An 18952-nucleotide genomic window follows, 5' to 3' on the forward strand; every position below is an offset into this window, starting at 1 on the left:
TCCTGAAAATAATTTCCAACCATCTTCAATGCTAATAGTCAAGGAATTGTCAAAGGGCAGGGGGAGCTGGGCGCTGCCAGAGGGGATATGTAACAATGCAAACATTTTTCTACTACTTTTTTTATTGCAAAAAAATGTACAAAGACATTGTACAACCAGTTTTCAACTGGTTTTGTGAACAATGACACCAGTACAGGTAGACAAAAAGAGCATCATCACATTAAAAGTGGCTCTGCTGGCCGGTTTAGCAGACTAAAGTATATAAAGCAGACAACTGTAAACTAAAAGGGACCTTCTAGTAACAAGGTGTGTCATAAGTACATTCGCCATAATGGGCTAAAGGAGACATGGAAAGAAGTATCAAAAGAAAGGACACAGGTATGATTAGCCAATAGGGGCCTAACATGTCTCAGGCCCAAGGAGTGGGGTAAAAAGGAATAAAGGGAATCACAGGGCTGCATAATCATAGTCATCTGTAGGAGGGGGAGTAAAACAACAAAAACAAGGAAGTAATTGTTTCACCCCCACAGACCCCTTATCTCAATATCATGGAGTCAGTCCAGGATTACATGAAGAGACAGAAGGATCTGAGACAGCCTACATCCACAGAAGATGCAGAAGACCTTCCAGAGCACTCTCCTCCTCTTCATCCCATCAACTCCCTGCAACACAGTTATCGGTACTTTTTTTTTCTTTTTTTCGTTTACTTACTTTTTTTTCTATAGGTCTCGGTATGCCCCTCATTTTTTGACATTCACCTAGACATGGCGTGCATATCCCAGGAGGCACTGGGAAAACTGTATTAGTTCCAAGCAGTAAAAGGGGAGGAAGCTGTCACGAGGGAACATGGCGATGCCAGACCCATGCAGCAGCTGCAGAGAGGAGGATTCCAGCAGGATAACACTCGATCTGTTGGCTAGGTGCATATACTTACTATGTTGAACACAGCATCAGGCAAGGGGAAAAAAAATATTAGGAGGAGATAAAGGCTGAAGTTCCTCTTTAACATATTTTCCTTCCCCCCTCTGCACAGAGATTGTACAGTATAGCTGAAATGGCTGCCAAAACCCTAAAACGAGAAAATTTAAACAGGATAAAATAGTCAAAAATAATCCATAGATTTTTTTAAATATAAGAATTTTAATGTATATATTATATATAAAAACATTTTTAACATACATCCATAGAATATTTTTTTAAAAATAAGAATTTTAATGTATATAATATATAAAAACATATTCAACAAACAGTATACAGAAATATATGTATAATTATATGTATTCAATACAGAGTACAAGAAGCAAAGCGCTGATTCTTCAGTGCAGGAGCTAATGTGAAAAGTGCTGGAAACCAACCAATCAGAATTCCTCCTACTGGTCAGATCTGATGAATTACGATTGCTATTGGTTACTACAACTAGAGTAGAACTCCCATTTTTTTTCTTGGTTTAGGATAGAAAGAGGGAAATTTAAGGCCCTCTGTGAGGTCTTAATGACGGTTTACTATGGGGCCATGGTTAAGGTAGGTGGTTGTCCTTACTGTTTACAGAGGAATTCTTGACTGTGCTCCAATAACTCCATCGCTGCAAAACCTGCAGCTGGCATTTTTGATGCTTGGGTGGGTGAAATGGTCCCAGGTGGACCTTGATGATCATTGATGGCTATGCCTATATACATATACAGTATATATATCTTGCATACACACGTATTGCTATGTTTTGTGACCTTGATACAGAAGACATGCATGTCCCTGAAATGTCAGCTTATGGAATTAAAGTAAAATTTATTGCTTTTGCATTATGGCTTATTCTGACCTTGGATTTTTAATAACACTTCCTTGGTGGTTGGTTGGAGGTAGTGAAGCACAGTTTGTTGATTTAAAGGCTTTAATGGCTGCCTCAGCCCCATAAGAGGGGATTTCCCCTTACTTCCTATCCCAAAGTTAGAGCTTACCAAAGACAGGAAATAGGAACAATAGAAACACTTTGTAGTGTGGGGAAGGGTAGAAATTCTTGCAAGAGTTACACAACGCTTTGCTCTTCGTACTCTTTATTTAACAAGTGCAAAAAAACAGCTGTAAAAAACAAACAACATTAACAATCAGATGCAATTTTTTAAATAATCCTTTTTTTATATAAAAATATAGAAAACTGATTTCATTTTAAAAGATAAAAGTCATTTTTCCTACTATGTCTATTTACTTTGAAGACACACAGGTGGAGACCGTCTTTCCTGTCACTTGGTTTTTTGTTTAATAACAGTAAAATAATAAGTGTAAGCCACAGACACCTCTGCTGTGTTACTGTTGAAGGCCATAACCTGGACATACACAATTTGGTTGTACAATCTCTGTCTGATTTTCCTAAACCATATAACATAAGGACCAACATTTATTTTAAAGCTAATCGGGTAATTCCTCCTACTATAGTGTTCGGCAAATCTATCATCTGTGAAGACTATACCATCAGATTGCACTGTGTATGGTTAGTTTAAAAAGTTCTTTTTTTCTTGCTCACCTTCCAACCCATTGATTGTTATCTTCCATGAATAAACAAAAATGGGATGTTTATACTCACAGTAAAAATCCTTTTCTCTGCTTTAATTGAAGGACACAGCTGTATTTTTGGATTATGACCAATGGGTTATTGTGCCACCTACAGGATCAGGATGCTAGGCATGACTAAAAAAGAACACATCCTAGGGGTGGCCCCTGCTGGTGGCCAAACCCCTCATCTGCAACAAACACCTCAAGTAGTAGCCAGCAGTAAATAGGAACCATCACAAATTACACAGAGAGCAGGTACTGTGTCCTTTAATAAATGTAGAGAAAATGATTTTACAGTGAGCACAGAAATTCCCATTTTCTCTTCTATTCATTGAAGGACACAGCTGGACCTTTGGATCAGTCTTTCTCAACCAGGGTGTCCAGGCACCCTGGGGTGCCTTGAGGTTTCTTCAGGGATGCCTTGGCAAAATGTCCACAAATTGCCCAAAACTTGTATACAAGCCAGTGGGTGGAACAAGCCTGCCTTTTAGTTACACAAAGCCACAGGTTTTCATAGTGCACCATTACGACCTTCTAGCCACAGGCATCCTGACAGCCAATAACATCATCAGTTGATAAGGAGGTTGTCAGCCGCCTACACAGCATCCTAGTTTGACCCTCCCCTGGCCCTCTCCATCAGTGCTTGGGCCACATTTAGCTTAGTGAAAGAGAAAAACTGAGGGAGAAGAGAAACATTGGAATACTAGTCAGTACCAATGTGCAAAAGTGTATTGGCTTTGAAATAATAAATCAACTCTAATGCTGGGTGTCCTACACTTGTAGATGTTGCTGCATTATATAAAACTATTAGAATAGTTTTTCACATTTTAGAATGGGGTGTCTCAAGACTCTCCAGAATCTTAAAGGGTGCCTCGGGACTGTCCATAATTTTAAAGGGTGCCTTGACTGAAAAAAGGGTGAGAAACACTGCTTTAGATCATGACCAATTTGAATTCCCAAACCACTGTCAGAAGAGGGTGGGCTCAGAGTTAAACATGCAAACTTATTAATTACCACACCCCAGCAGAACTCAAGCGGCTACTTGCAAAACATTATGGGCCAAAACGAGTGTCAGCAGGGAGAGCAATGCCAATTTTGTAGAACTGAGCTCTGTGTTGCTGATGGAGGTTTCGCCACCAGCAGAATAACTACTTTTGCAAGTGGCGCAAGAACACATTGGTCACAATCTGGCTGTGTCCTTTAAATACAAAAGAGCAATAACAGATTATAAAATATATAAATGATTGCAGATCTGTAGTCATTAATGCATCATTAAGTATTTTTAAATGCCAGCAGGGGAATAAGCAACACAAGAAGCACAGTTGTAGGGCAGTGCTAGCAATTCACATACTGATAGAAGTAGAGAGCGAAGTGACAGGGAGATGAGCTAATTAGTCTTTAAGTGTTACTCAACTACATCTGAGAAAATCAGGTTTCCTGTCCTGCCAGACTGTGCTGTGTAGTAGAACTCTGTAAATCCCAGGACTGGCTAGACAAAAATGCAAATCCGTTGGCAGGCAAAGCAGCTTCATTATATGTATTCTGTCTGTGTATTTAGTTATTTGTTGAAGCTCTGCTATAAGGCTATATTCACACCTGTACATTTTCCATGTGGTGCAGCTATAGTGCACTGGCATTTAGGAATATTTTTCATTCAATAACATTCATGCCTGCAGAAGGTGCTGCATGCATGTAACCAGGGTTGCTGATAGGGCTACAGTCAGTAGTCCTGGACCAGGCCCTATTGGGCCAGTAGTAGTTCACAGATTCAACTTGCAAGAAGGATAAATGCCCATATATGAGGTCTGTGAGTGGCAGTGCTATCCCCATCCTACGAATGGACTGGCGATGAGGAGCTGAATCAGGAGCACCGAGAGAGCTGAGTAAGGAGGACAACCTCAATATGATGGGGGATTCACACCCCAGAATATCCCTTCTCTTCACATGCAGTGTTGCTGGCCCCTCTCTGTTCCTGCTGTGTTCAGTACGGAGAGATGAGTTCAATTTATTATCTCAACACTTCCACTCTCTGCTAATGCTTTAAAACACAACTGCATGATACAAGCCTTCTCATGTGTGTACCATTCATTTCCGCGGGCCTTCTTATTGATGAACACCAGGCAGTTCCAAAATTATAAAAAATGTCCATAACCCCATTCCACCCCCACCCCAGCTGTGAAAGGATCTACTACTTGTTTTATCTCTACAATGATATAGTCCTACCTAGACCTAAGCCCGCGACAGTCCTCTTCTTTCTAGTCCTAGAATATAGGTGGGTACTCCTACTTCATCACGCATAATGCAGGACCAATATTGGTTGTTGATTCTGCACTGGAATGATGACGTTGGGGAGATGGGTGGTGACCAGACAAGTTGGAGACCATAAACAAGAGTGGCTTTGAGGAAGCAGTGATCACAACCAGAGCTGGTGGGAGGAAGAACACGAAACCATGGACTAAGAAGGCAATATTCTGTGTTATTTCATCTCCTAGAAAGACAAGCATTAGATCCAGTAGCACCTGGAGGGTGGGAGGGGCAATTTTAACAATTTGGTAGCCTGGACTTTCAAAAAATGCAGCATGTCATATATTTTAGGCCAGCTTCACCCCTATGCATGTATGGTATTGAAAGCATTTCAGAGGTGCTCTCTTAATTTCTAAAGGGCCTCTAAATGTGCATTCACACAATAAATAACACACAAGACCCTCAACTCACACTTCAGCATACACATACGCTGTTGCCCACAGTTGGGGGGACTATTTTCAACATTTATTGGTGTAACTGAGCTAAGCTGCTAACAAGCACGCTAACTTGCATCACCTGAATGTGAACCCACCATGTGCGGATGAATGAGTTTTTGTTTAAAAATGGGTTTGCCATACTGAAGAGGAGAAACAAATTGCAGGTCCCAGTGCCCAATCAGGTCTTCATTTTTGCAGTATCAATGAAAACCAATACTGTCCTCCTGGGATCACTCACTGCCATCTTACTTCACCTCTACACTGTCACCTGCTATTACTTCTAAATGGAAAATATAACTGAACAACCAATATTATCCAAATTCCAGTTTGGGGCTGTAATGAGCCTCCCAGAGCCTCTAAAGAACAGAAGAGCCGTTAAAGGGTCCCAAAATGGGGGGTGCTTCATTTACATGTGACGTCTGGTGTGCTGAATCTTCCTGTACCTTCTGTGGATTCCAGTGCTGACATCTCCCTGCCATTTAATGGCACTGACCAAAACATTTCAGGGGCTCACATCAACCTATTAGTGTTGTGCCTAATAATGGGCACATCCAGTGTGCAACTCAGGAACTCTGTGCAGAGATCTCACTGAGAGAGTCCTCAGAAGATACAAAAATCCATTAGCTGGTGTAACTGGCCAGCATCTACCAAACACTGAAAATTCCATATTGGGTGAAGTGACCTTTAGAGTAAAGACAGCTAAAAGTAAAAACAAATTGTCACAGTTTTCTTCTATGTCCAGCTAACTGAGGCTGTCTTGAGGTTCCATAGTTTCTGCTTTGCCTTTATTAGTGATCTTAACACAAAATTCTCTGGAGCGTATGTCAGCCTGAAATAGAAAATGAATTAAACACGGAGGTTAAGATTGTGAAAGTCAGACTTTGCATGATATATATATATATATATATATATATATATATATATATATATATACTGTATATAAAGCAAAAAAAGGTCAATTTATACTCCTGCTTTAAGGAACACACCATCCAGTGCAGAGCAGAACATATTAAAGGACAGGTACACTTGAAATCAAAGTGCACTTATCCCTTTTACCTCTTGATCTTGATCTAACCCACCTTCCCTTTTCAGGCCACAGTCTGTGGTGTTAGGCTTCACATACATGAGCCTACCCTGACTGCCGGCTGTGGGAAAATGCAAATCATGGCAAAAATGTGGTACTATGGTTGGGCCACGTTTTGCAATTTCCCGCGGTCGGCGGTCAAAACGTTCCTATGCTGAGCGCAATTCTTCCGCGTTCAGAAGAGGGAGGTTTAACCTCACCTAAATGCGGCAGCACCTAAACTCTGGTAAAAGCCTATGTGCACATGGACACATAGGCTTTTATGGAGTTGAGTTTAGGAGCTTTGGCAAAAAGACGCCAAAAGCTTCTAAACTCGAGTTTAGGAGCTGCTCTTGTACATGAAGCCTTGATGACACCCTGACTGCGCCTGCACGTTACAGCCCCATAGAATTCTATGGGGCCATTTTCTTTCATCGCGGGCCTCAGGACACAGCCCTGAGAAGTATAATGTAGTGCGCAGATGCACCCAGGACAATGAGACTTGCTAAATGTAAACAAACGGCAGAGGCCACCATTATCAGATCAAGGTAAGGATGCATCTGGGGAAGGGACGGTAAGTTTGGTCAGGGGTAAAGGGTTAAAAGGGATAAGCACAGTCGGTGGCACAGTGGCTTAGTGGTTAGCACATCTGCCTTGCAGTAAATGGGTCATGAGTTCGATTCCCGACCATGGCGCCTCCTGCTTGGAGTTTGCATGTTCTCCCTGTGCCTGCGTGGGTTTCCTCTGGGTACTCCGGTTTCCTCCCACACGCCAAAGACATGCTGGTAGGTTAATTGGATCCTGTCTAAATTGGCCCTAATATGTGTATGTAAGTTAGGGACCTTAGACTGTACACCCCTTGAGGGTTAGGGACTGATGTGAATGTTCAATATATATATGTGTAAAGCGCTGTGTAAATTGACAGCACTATATAAGTACCTGAAATAAATTAATAAATAAATAAGCACACTTTGTCTTAAACTGTACTTATTCTTTAAATACAAACTCCAGCCAAAACTTAAATTTATTTATTTAGTTATTTTGGAGTGAAGAAGATTTACATTAGATTTCCCCTCACTCCCTGTATTGGAGACAATTTGACATAATGTCAGTGGAACAGGAAGTAGATGAAATCCCCCAGCAGGGTAACAATACACAATCTGGCAGAGGGGATAATACAAGCATGAGACAGATGAAGAACATGGTCTTCCTAGATAGAATATTTCTGCATAGGGACACATTACCTCTACAGAGGGCTGTACCTACCCAATTCCAATACTACACCACCTATTAGTAATAACACAATGGTAATTTTGTGTATACAGTGGTTAAATAGTATAATGATCAGAGTTTCAGAGAAAAGTTAGAGGGAAATTTATAATATGCGATTACGAATTTCTAACACACGAATAACATTTTTAGGTTTTATGAGATTTACAAGTTTGTTCAAAGGCTATAGGAAGATCCATTATAATGTCACATATAGTGAAGTGTACATAACAATCTATACCCAGTTAAAACAGAAGTAAAGTGATGTGAGAGCAGGCAGCATGTGCCATAATGTCTGAGTATGCACAGCTTGCTTGCACATTATGACACACTTACCTCTGGGTCTGCTCTCCTCCAGGTTTGTGAGGTCCGAGATCCCCATGTCCACTCTGTGCCCCCCCAAGTACCTTTTCCTTTGCCTCTACTTCCAGGTCTGTCATCTTCTTGTTTCACCCATTAGGCAGGCACTGATTGTATATCTCCTGCGCATGTGTGCTGAAGTTACATAATATTGGCAGCCAATTTCATTCCTGACATCTATAAGATGCCGGGGATTCTCCTTGCATGCATGTGCCTCAGTCACTATGAAGTATATCAGTAACACGGATGTTGTTTTCTTCGGGTTCTGACACTTCCAGGAATGTGTTAGTGGTGTTTTTTTAGTAGACAACATGAACTGCTTCCTCCCTCCAGGCCTACAAGGGAGTCCTTCTGCTGCTTGTGAAGTCTCCAATGCAGTGAGGGAAAGCAGGTTCTCTCCTACACACAGGAACAAGCTTTGGAGTCTTCACAGGCAGCAACCAGACACCCTGACTTTTGTTTTTTAATGTATTTTCCATTAAATAGTAAATTTAATGCAATGTGAATAATGTGTAAATGGTTGCTCTAAATGTGAATTATAATACATAGGCTATACCATTCGATCTATTTGGGTTAGGGTTTATGACCACTATTGTGAAGCCCACGACCCTCTGTATCAATTGAACACATTCAGGAGATTCAGTGCCTTGAAAAAGTCTTCATACCCCTTGAAATTTTCCACCTTTGTCATGTTACAACCAAAAACGTAAATGTATGTTATTGGGATTTTACGTGATAGACCAACACAAAGTGGCACATAATTGTGAAGTGAAAGGAAAATGATAAATGGTTTTCAAAATTATTTACAAATAAATATGTGAAAAGTGTGGTGTGCATTTGTGTTCAGTCCCTTTTACTCTGATACCCCTAACTAAAATCTAGCAGAACCAATTGCCTTCAGAAGTCACCTAATTAGTAAATAAAGTCCACCTGTGTGTATTTTATTCTCAGTATATAAACAGTATATAAACAGCTGTTCTGTGAATCCCTCAGAGCTTTGCTAGAGAACATTAGTAAACAAACAGCATCATGAAGACCAAGGAACACACCAGTCAGGGATAAAGTTGAGGAGAAGTTTAAAGCAGGGTCAGGTTAAAAATAATATCACAAGTTTTGAACATCTCAAGGAGCACTGTTCAATCCATCATCCAAAAATGGAAAGAGTATGGCACAACTGCAAACCTACCAAGACATGACTGACCACCTAAACTGACAGGCCGGGCAAGGAGAACATTAATTAGAGAAGCAGCCAAGAGGCCCATGGTAACTCTGGAGAAGCTGCAGAGATCCACAGCTCAGATGGGAGAATTTGTCCACAGGACAACTATTAGTTATGCACTCCACAAATCTGGCTTTTATGGAAGAGTGGCAAGAAGAAAGCCATTGTTGAAAGAATGCCATAAGAAGTCCCGTTTGCAGTTTGCGAGAAGCCATGTGAGGGACACAGCAAACATGTGGAAGAAGGTGCTCTGGTCAGATGAGACCAACATTCAACTTTTTAGCCGAAGAGCAAAACGCTATGTGTGGCGGAAAACTAACACTGCACATCACCCTGAACACACCATCCCCACTGTGAAACATGGTGGTGGCGGCATCATGTTGTGGGGATACTTTTCTTCAGTAGGGACAGGGAAGCTGGTCAGAGTTGATGGGAAGATGGATGGAGCCAAATACAGGGCAATCTTTAAAGAAAACCTAGGGCGGAGGTTCACCTTCCAACAGGACAACGACCCTAAACATACAGCCAGGGCTACAATGGAATGGTTAAGATCAAAGCATAGTCATGTTTTAGAATGATCCAGTCAAAGTCCAGACCTAAATCCTATTGAGAATCTTTGCAAGACTTGAAAATTGCTGTTCACAGACGCTCTCCATCCAATCTGACAGAGCTTGAGCTATTTTGCAAAAAGGAATGGGCAAAAATATCCCTCTCTAGATGTGCAAAGCTGATAGAAACATCCCCAAAAAAGACTTGCAGCTGTAATTGCAGTGAAAGGTGGTTCTACAAAGTATGGACTCAGGGGGGCAGGATACATATGCATGCCACACTTTTCAGATATTTATTTGTAAAAAAGGTTGAAAACCATTTATCATTTTCCTTCTACTTCACAATTAGGTGCCACTTTGTGTTGGTCTATCACATAAAACTCCAATAAAATAAATTTACGTTTTTGGTTGTAACATAACAAAATGTGGAAAATTTCAAGGGGTATGAATACTTTTTCAAGGAACTGTATGTTTGGTTTTTATTTTCATGGTGCTAAAAAAGGTGTTTCCACCATGAAGGGATGGGGACCTGAGACATTTGCTCCTGAAAGGGAGGTTTTATGGACTTTCAGGCTGAAGGCAAGGGTTCCCTTTGGCCTTTAATCATAGATGGTATTTGGCTGTGCATGTGTAAGCACATTGACACTCTACTTAAACACTATTAAATGCTACATTTAAACACTGACAACCAGGATTTTTAAAAGAGAAGAGACCCTAATGGTCTGCCATAAATGCTTCCCTTGCCTGTCAGTGGTATTATACACTGGGCCACGCATGCGCAGCTCAAGAGTACATTTACAGCACTCTCTCGGTGCCGTGATGGAGTGACTTCTGTGTGACTCAACAGAGTGAACCCAGAAGGAAGACAGTGAGAAGATTTAAGAGTCCAAGCACTGACAGAGCAGCGCTGGAGAGCATCCTTTGACAGGTACATCTGTCATAATGCTCTAGTATGCAGCGCATTCTAGCACATTATCCACTTGAAGACCAAGCCTTTTCTGACACTTTTTGTTTACATTTAAAAATCGGTATTTTTTGCTAGAAAATAACTATTTTTGCTAGAACCCCCAAAGATGATACATATTTTTTTAGCAGAGAGCCTAGAGAATCAAATGGCGATGGCAATTTTTATTTCACATGGTATTTGTGCAGCGGTTTTCAAACGCAATTTTTTAGAAAAAAATAATTTTAATGAAAAAAAAAACAAAACACAACATATAACCCAATTGTTTGGTAAAATATGAAAGATGATGTCATGTTGAGTAAATAGACACCTAACATGTCATGCTTTAGAATTGCACACTTACTGTAACTTAGGAGTTACAGTCTAGCGCTAGAATTATTTCTCTCACTATAAAGTTCACAGCGTTATCGCACATGTAGGGTGAGAACACTGTTTACATATGAATGCATATCCTACATAAACGTTCACTTCTGTGCAGGAGCATGGAGGGATGGGGGTGTTTTAAATGTAATGTAAACATGCCTTGTGATATGATGCAAGGTCCTCTTTATGGAGACATCTGGGGTCTATAAGACTTCCAAATGTCTCCTCTACCTTTAAAAGCATAAGATAAAAAAACAAAAACAAAAATGATTAATCTTATGCTTTGAAAATAAAAAAAATTGTTTACATGTGGCCCAGACTGGAACTGACTTCGCTTCAGTCCTCCTAGATCATAGAGGTGAGTCCAGCTGCCACAACAGATCAGATCTCTGGTAAGAACAGTAAGCCGAGGAAACATCAGCAAACAGCGGAAGGGGGGGCGTCCCCTCCCACTGCTTTTAAAAGCGATCCAGCAGCTAATCAGCTGCTCGGATCGCTTTTATGTGAAAGGGAAACGACTGTTGAAAAAATAAAAACCAGGGTTATGGCTGATAGCTTAAGCCATAACCCTGGTATAGCACTTAAAAACTGCACTGTATATACAGTTGTGCTCAAAAGTTTGCATACCCTGGCAGAAATTGTGAAATTTTGGCATTGATATTGAAAATATGACTGATCATGCCAAAAAATGCTCTTTTATTGAAGGATGATGATCATATGAAGCCATTTATTATCAAATAGTTGTTTGACTTCTTTTTAAATAATAATGATAACTGAAATCACCCAAATGACCATGATCAAAAGTTTACATACCCTGGAATGGCCTTGGTACAGACACACAAGGTGACACACGGGTTAAAATGCCAATTAGAGGTTAATGTCCCACATCTGTGGCTTTTTAAATTGCAATTAGTGTATAAATAGTCAATGAGTTTGTTAGCTCTTACGTGGAAGCACTGACTAGACTAGATACTGAGCCATGGGGATCAGAAAAGAACTGTCAAAAGTTCTGCGTAACAAGGTAATGGAACTTTATAAAGATGGAAAAGGACATAAAAAGATGTTCAAAGCCTTGAATATGCCAATCAGTACTGTTAAATCACCTATTAAGAAGTGGAAAGTTCGGGGATTTCTTGATACCAAGCCAAGGTCAGGTAGACCAAGAAGAGTGCAGCCATAACTGACAGAAGAATTGTCCAGGATTCAAAGAAAAACCCACAGGCAACCTCAAAAGAAATACAGGCTGCTCTGGAAAAAGATGGTGTGGTTGTTTTTAAGGAGTACAAAACGGTGAAAAATAAGCTGTTTGGTCGAGGTGCCAGAAATAAGCTTTTACTGCACCAATGCCACAAAAAAGCCCGGTTACAATATGCCTGACAACACCTTGACATGCCTAACCAGGCCTTTGTGTCTCATTGATGCAGTAAAGGCTTCTTTCTGGCACCTCAACCATGCAGCTCATTTTTGTTCAAGTGTCATCATATGGTACTCCTTCAAAACAACCACACTGTCTTTTTCCAGAGCAGCCTGTATTTTTCTTGTGGTTACTTATGGATTTCCCATCGTATCCCGAACAATTATTCTGGCAGTTGTGGTTGCAATCTTTCTTGGTCTATCGTTTCTTGGCTTGGTATCAAGAGGTCCCTGAATTTTCTTCTTAGTGGAAGTGATGACTTCGATCGTTAGAATGGGACTCCGTGCTCTCAGTGACACCACGGTCTTTGTGATGGGAGCGCGCCGTGAGGTCCCCACAACAAGATGAAGCTGTCACTTTGCCCTGAATGGTCAAAATACAGGTGAACTTTAAAATCATTTAACCTATTATTCTATACTGATACCTTTCTACCACAAGCACAGTATGTATACAAGACCCCCTTTACAATATGCCCTACCTGTCTGATGGGCTCAGGAACTCTGTACTTGCAGCAAGAACAGACCACATTCATGGCTGTGTCCAAACCTATCTTATGGCCGACTGAGACGTAGATGGGTTTAGAGCTTTTTTTGCAGCTTTTTAATGCCTAGGTGGAGAAAAGAGAGAAATAAAAACATGTTTTTAAATCTTGAATTTAATATTTTTTCTTCTGTAAGTTAAGAATTACCGGGCTGTAGTGAGAGACTGATTTCTGGTTACTGTATATGTACTGTCATCGCTCAGGGCTGTGTATAAAGGTTGGAGCAGGCTTCATCACACATGAGAGCCCACAGCTGTGTGGTAAGCTCACATGCTGTAGCTAAAATGAACTTTAGAGGAACTTTACCTCCCACAACCTTTTTTGTTCTTTTTAACTCCTCTTACATGTTATGCAGTGTTGTCCTCAATCCACATACTCACATGCCTAGCAAATCCAACGTTGTCCTGCTGCAATCACTGCTCTGCTGCCACAGCCCATGTTCCACATAGCCATCAGCTTCTTTAATGTCATCAGGGGCTAGTTGCTCTTCTGGGTTCTTGCCACAGGCCCCCGATGATGCACACCAAGGATGGCCCACTGTTGTTGTGTGTCCCTTCGGCAGCCTCCTGGGATATGTGATACAGATATCCCAGGAGGCTGCGGGAGCAGAGACAGATCATTCTTGCCTAGACCAGAATAGAGGCAGGGATGAGTCTAAGTAGAGAAAATTTTAAAAAGTGAGGAAAAAATGTTTTTTTTTTTACAATATGGAAGGGAGTAGGGGTGTAGCTCGCTGTGGGTTAGACTTGGAATACCAAACATGAGGAACTGAGCAGGAACATGGCGTCTACTGCTTGCATACTAAGGTTGGGTCAACTACGAAAGAGGCAGGCTAGCAAATGCCAGACAGAGGCTCGTCCCATGCCCTGCAAGCTACATATGTCTAGAAGAGAAGAAAGGTGGCAGCACTCTGTAAAATTCAACACTGAAAAGTTTATTGGTCTGGAAAAATAAAAAAGGAGACCCAACCTAGGACCTCCTCTGCTGATGCATTTTACCCACAAGATGGGGCTTAAAGTGGTTCTAAAGGCTCAAGGTATAAAAAACCTTTTGTGTGCAGCAATCCCCCCCCCCCCCCCCAATACTCACCTATGACTCTTCTTGATGTGTACTGGAGTCTCAGCTCCCTGTTCTCATTGGCTGAGACAGAACCAGGAGCCATTGACTATTGTCAATCACAGCCAGTAAGCCAATAAGAAGAGAGAGGGGGTGGGGAAAAGCTCTGTGTGTGAATGGACACACGGAGCAACGAGTACCCCCTTAGCAAACTTCTTGCTGTGGGGGCAACCAACAGGAGAGAGGAGCCAGGAGAGCCTGTGGGGGATCCGGGAAGAGGAGGTCCAGGCTGCTCTGTGCAAAACCACTACACACACTAAGAGAGTATAGACATGTTTGTTATTTTTTTCTTTTAAAAAAATAAGACTTTAGAATCACTTTAATCATTGATCAAAGAAGAGCAGCACTGGAGATATATTTGTGCACAGTGATGAAACTAGTGCAGACAGATATAAACACACAGACATTCTATTCAGCACTATCACTTCAAAAATTAGCATTAGTAAACCATCTCTAATGTTAAGGACTATACAGTATATTAACCTCTAAGGACAAAGATACCTGCTAAAAGAAAGTTTAATACACACAGAATTAAAAACCAAGGTAAGTAAAACATGCAAGATATGACAATTAAAATAAAACAATGTATTAAAAACAAAGGGGGAAAGGGGAGAGGGGAATGGGAAAGGAAAGGAAAGAAAAAGAAAGGAAAGGAGAAAGGAAAGGAAAGGAAAGGGGAAAGGAAAGGAAAGGAGAAAGGAAAGGAAAGGAGAAAGGAAAGGAAAGGAAAGGAGAAAGGAAAGGAAAGGAAAGGAGAAAGGAAAGGAAAGGAAAGGAAAGGAAAGGAGAAAGAAAAGGAAAGGAAAGGAAAGGAGAAAGAAAAGGAAAGGAGAAAGGAAAGGAAAGGAGAAAGGAAAGGAAAGGAAAGGAAAGGAGAAAGGAAAATAAAGGGGAAAGGAAAGGAGAAAGGAAAATAAAGGGGAAAGGAGAAAGGAAAGGAAAATAAAGGAAAAAGGAAAAGGAGAAAGGAAAATAAAGGGGAAAGGAAAGGAAAAGAAAGGAGAAAGGAAAGGAAGGGAAGGGAAAAGGGAGGAATGCATTGGAGGAGAAGGTCCCAGGCAGGAAAATCTTGTCTGGATCAATAACGTTTTCAGCATTGAATCTTAAGAACTGCAACTGGCTATCTTTTCTCCTGGAGTCAGGTGGCACTAAAGTTAGTCCAAGCCACAGATATAAGATGTTAAGTTAAAGGGATCTATCCTCTGCACAGGAGCATTGCTCCTCTAAACACCATAATGAAGCTTCTACTGCCGTAAATTTGACCTGACTGCTTTTGTGGACTAATTTTGCAGCAAACAAAATTTGGACTTGACCCTATGTTTTTTGAGTAGATGTCCAAAGAAAAGTATGCTTGAGGTTGGCAGTCCTAATACAACTATTTCCCAATCAGGCAACAATCCATCTCATGTCTATGGGACATATCTAAACCGTGTAAAACCACAATCCACTCCTTTTCCTGTGGTTAGTATGTTTCTTTATTGTAGAGGTACTTCTTGAACTGGTGTTTTAAGAACCAAATGCCAAACACTCACCGCACCCAGGATTTGGCCAGAGCTGCCCTTCAGGTGGAAATATTCTCCTCCATCATCTAACTGTTTTGCCTGGAAAATAGTTATTACAGAACTAAATGAACAGACATTTAGGACAATAAATAAAGACTAAGATGACCAACTTACTTTGTATATAATTGCGAGTTTCAAACTAAACACAACATTTAGTAATATGCATTAAAGGATGATAAAAATGATTATATCTTTCACTAATGATTACATGATTATTTGGTGCTTATATGCTAATGTTAGGGTTTTTTATGTATTAACAGGTTTGTTTGCTAGTATGACTTTGCAGAAAAAATGTTAAAAGAACAAATTGTTCTCCTACTGGTTCTTGGAAAGTCTTGTTGTGCAATGTTGAGAGACAGATAGGCAGCTCATACATTAATCATTTTTTTTTTCATTCAACCAGCAAGTTGAATGAAAAATATGATAGGATTCCTTTATCCACATAGTGTGCATAGGGGATCAATCCCGCTAAGCTATTGTGTTCTTGAAGTGATTTCCCACCATCAGAATGCTAAGTTCTTCTGACTGTAGCCAGCGGAACTGATCGATTGGTAAAAACCTGTCTGGTTGTACAGAAGTCGATTGGTAGATTGATTTATGTACAACTAGGGTTCCCATACATGGATTGAGATTTGGCTTTTCCCTGCTGAACTGGACAAATTTCAATCCATATATGGCCAGTTTTAGTCTCCATGTTCTACAGTGAGGGTCACAGTCAAGCTGATAAGGTGTTCAAAAATAACAAAAATAGTTGTCATTTGCAATTGTTGTTTTGCTTCTGCAAATTTTTCAGTAAAAAGTTCCAAAAGAAAATGTTTATGATTTGGAAGATCCTACATGGCAACCGTCCATGATTTGGGCCTAAGGCCTCTTTCACATGGACGTTCTGATCAGGTCCGCCAGCCCGTTTTTCAGGCGCACCCAATCAGAACCTCCATTCTCCTCTATGGAGCGACGGGTGTAAACGGACATGTGTCAGTTTACGCCCGCCAACATCCAATCTGATCTGACCCACAAAAAAGGGATGGATGGGGATCCAATTCCACTTCCGTCTGTCAGGTTGGGTCTGATGGAAATAGACAGGCGGTCAGTTTTCAACCGACTGCCCATTGAGGAGAGCAAGCTGCTCTTGCTCTGCGTGATCAGCGGAGAGATCACCCGCTGAGCAAGTGGATCTGCTAAACGGATCCGCTCCATGTGAAAGGACCCTAAAAGTCTTTTATTTTGACCCTCAGATCCCTTGGCATGACACCTGCCATGTCCAAGGATATCCAAGGGTGTTTATTTCTCTACTTTCTCTTCTTTATTTTTATTCTATAACTTTTCTTTTCTAAATAAACTTTCAAAATCTGAGATGTGAGCTCATTTGCCAGAAGACTATCTTCTCACTACTTTTTCCACACATTCTACTGGCAAGTTACTCCACCCTAAACCTGGAGCAATCTAGTATTCTTTACAAAGGAGGGCCAGTTCACTGTTTTAGTTATTTAACCAATAAAGGCCTCTATATCTCAAGAATCATCATCATATTTTATGACTTCATAGATGTCATGCACATTCTGCGCAGACTGTAAATTCTCTCTAACAAGATGAAGTACACAGGCTGATCATATGACCGTTCAGCTGATACTATGATGGGGGAACTCTGTAGCCTGTCATAGTCTCTATTACCTGTTCCTTGTGTGCCTCATTATTTTCCAGTCCATCCACCTGGAGCAAATTCTTGGCCACTCCGATTGTTGGGAGATCAGTGAGGATCCCAAGGTGGCAGGCCACTCCAAACCCTGGACACAGGAACATGGAACATAATGGATTCATTAAAGTGGTTTAGATATATATGTTAACTCTTCACACCGGACGTACACATATATGCGGCCTTTCTGTGGGTGGTCTTTAACACCGAGAGGCAGCATATACTGTATGCGTACCATAATGTAGTTCAAAAACAATGCTGCGACACAGGGTGGCTACTGTGGGTCAGGGGCGGACTGACCATTTGGAAATTCGGGCACTGCCCGAGGGCCTGGGGTCAGTAGGGGGCCCCATGAGATGCCCCTGGTACCTTTTTCATAGGCTTTTTTGAGTTTGGGCAAGGACACGGGGGCCCCATGATCCCCTATTGCCCGGGGGCCCCATAAGTTGTCAGTCCGCCCCTGCTGTGGGTACATGAAACTTGTAAAAAAGTACCAAATTCCAAACAATTGCCGTATTTAGAAATTTGAACACATGGACTTTTCAGGCACCACAATATTCATAATGTAAATAATGCTGTGCCAAGAGCGCCCTGCACACTCCTGGCACAGTTATTGGCAGGTAGCAGAAAGCACACGATCGCTACTTTCCAAACATGTGACCACTGTGACAGCCAATCACGGTGGAAACCTCCACATCCTGGCGTCTGAAACCTCATGAAGGACCGGAAGGCACAAATAAGACAGGGCGAACGTTATTAGGCAATTTTTTCTCCACGTCCAATGTTATTCATACAATCTAGAGCAGGGATGCTCAACCCGTGGCCCACAGGGAGCCCTCTGATCTCATGACCTCAAACCAGGGAAGCACATGCCCATACTCTGAGATGGCGGGTCAGCAAAGCCAAATCATGATCAAAGGGTTGCCAGCTCGTCACTCCAGAGCATCAGAGTACATGGAGCCAGCACCATCAGTGAAGGAAGCAGTTGGCCACGGAGGAAGAAAGAGCTGCATAAGTCGATGCTTCCTCTGTCAATGAAGGCCCTCACCTAGCCTGATGTGAAGACATGTAAAGATGGTGCGGTGACAATGAGAGTCGTGTAATGCTTAAAGATCATATGAACTTTCACTTTGCATACGTAAAACCCTTTCCAAGTGCATTAAAACAAAAGGAGTGAAAAGTCATACAAATTGTTTTCTTTAGAAAACAGCTACAACCTGAGAAGAAAAGGCTGCCCCCTGCCAGCAGCTGCAGCGAAGGAACCTTGCTCTCTGTGTGGAAACAGTGGCCTCTCAAAAGTGGTCCTACACACCCCTTTCTGTGTCAGAACTGGAGCTCTCCAATCAGTAGGGAGCATGAGCATTTAGTACGTAAGACTTGTGCATGGCCGTCCACCTAAACTGACAGGCCTGGCAAGGAGAGCATTAATCAGAGAAGCAGCCAACAGGCCCATGGTAACTCTGGAGGAGCTGCAGAGATCCACAGCTTAGGTGGGAGAATCTGTCCACAGGACAACTATTATTCGTGGATTCCAAAAATCTGGCCTTTATGGAAG

The 18952-nt window shown here is 41.5% G+C and overlaps 1 protein-coding gene across 2 annotated transcripts in view; it reads right to left on the reverse strand.

Moving 5' to 3' along the window:
• Positions 1-1120: 1120 nt before the first annotated feature.
• ENDOV (endonuclease V) overlaps positions 1121-18952 on the reverse strand; it is a 28436-nt gene continuing 10604 nt past the window's right edge. The window contains exons 5-8 of one of the 2 annotated variants that reach the window (XM_089686108.1): positions 17376-17488; positions 15675-15743; positions 12964-13092; positions 1121-6114 (exon numbers count right to left, since the gene is read on the reverse strand). In XM_089686108.1, coding sequence (XP_089542234.1) covers positions 6028-6114; positions 12964-13092; positions 15675-15743; positions 17376-17488 — 398 coding nt within the window. In that variant the 3' untranslated portion in view covers positions 1121-6027. Of the gene's footprint in view, positions 6115-12963; positions 13093-13115; positions 13653-15674; positions 15744-17375; positions 17489-18952 lie in introns of those variants that run through there. The other variant, XM_089686109.1, reaches the window with a different exon arrangement.

This window comes from Staurois parvus, unplaced genomic scaffold (genome assembly GCF_062004578.1).
Source record: "Staurois parvus isolate SC_StPar_1 unplaced genomic scaffold, SC_StPar_1.0 ptg000390l, whole genome shotgun sequence".
NCBI lineage: Eukaryota > Metazoa > Chordata > Amphibia > Anura > Ranidae > Staurois > Staurois parvus.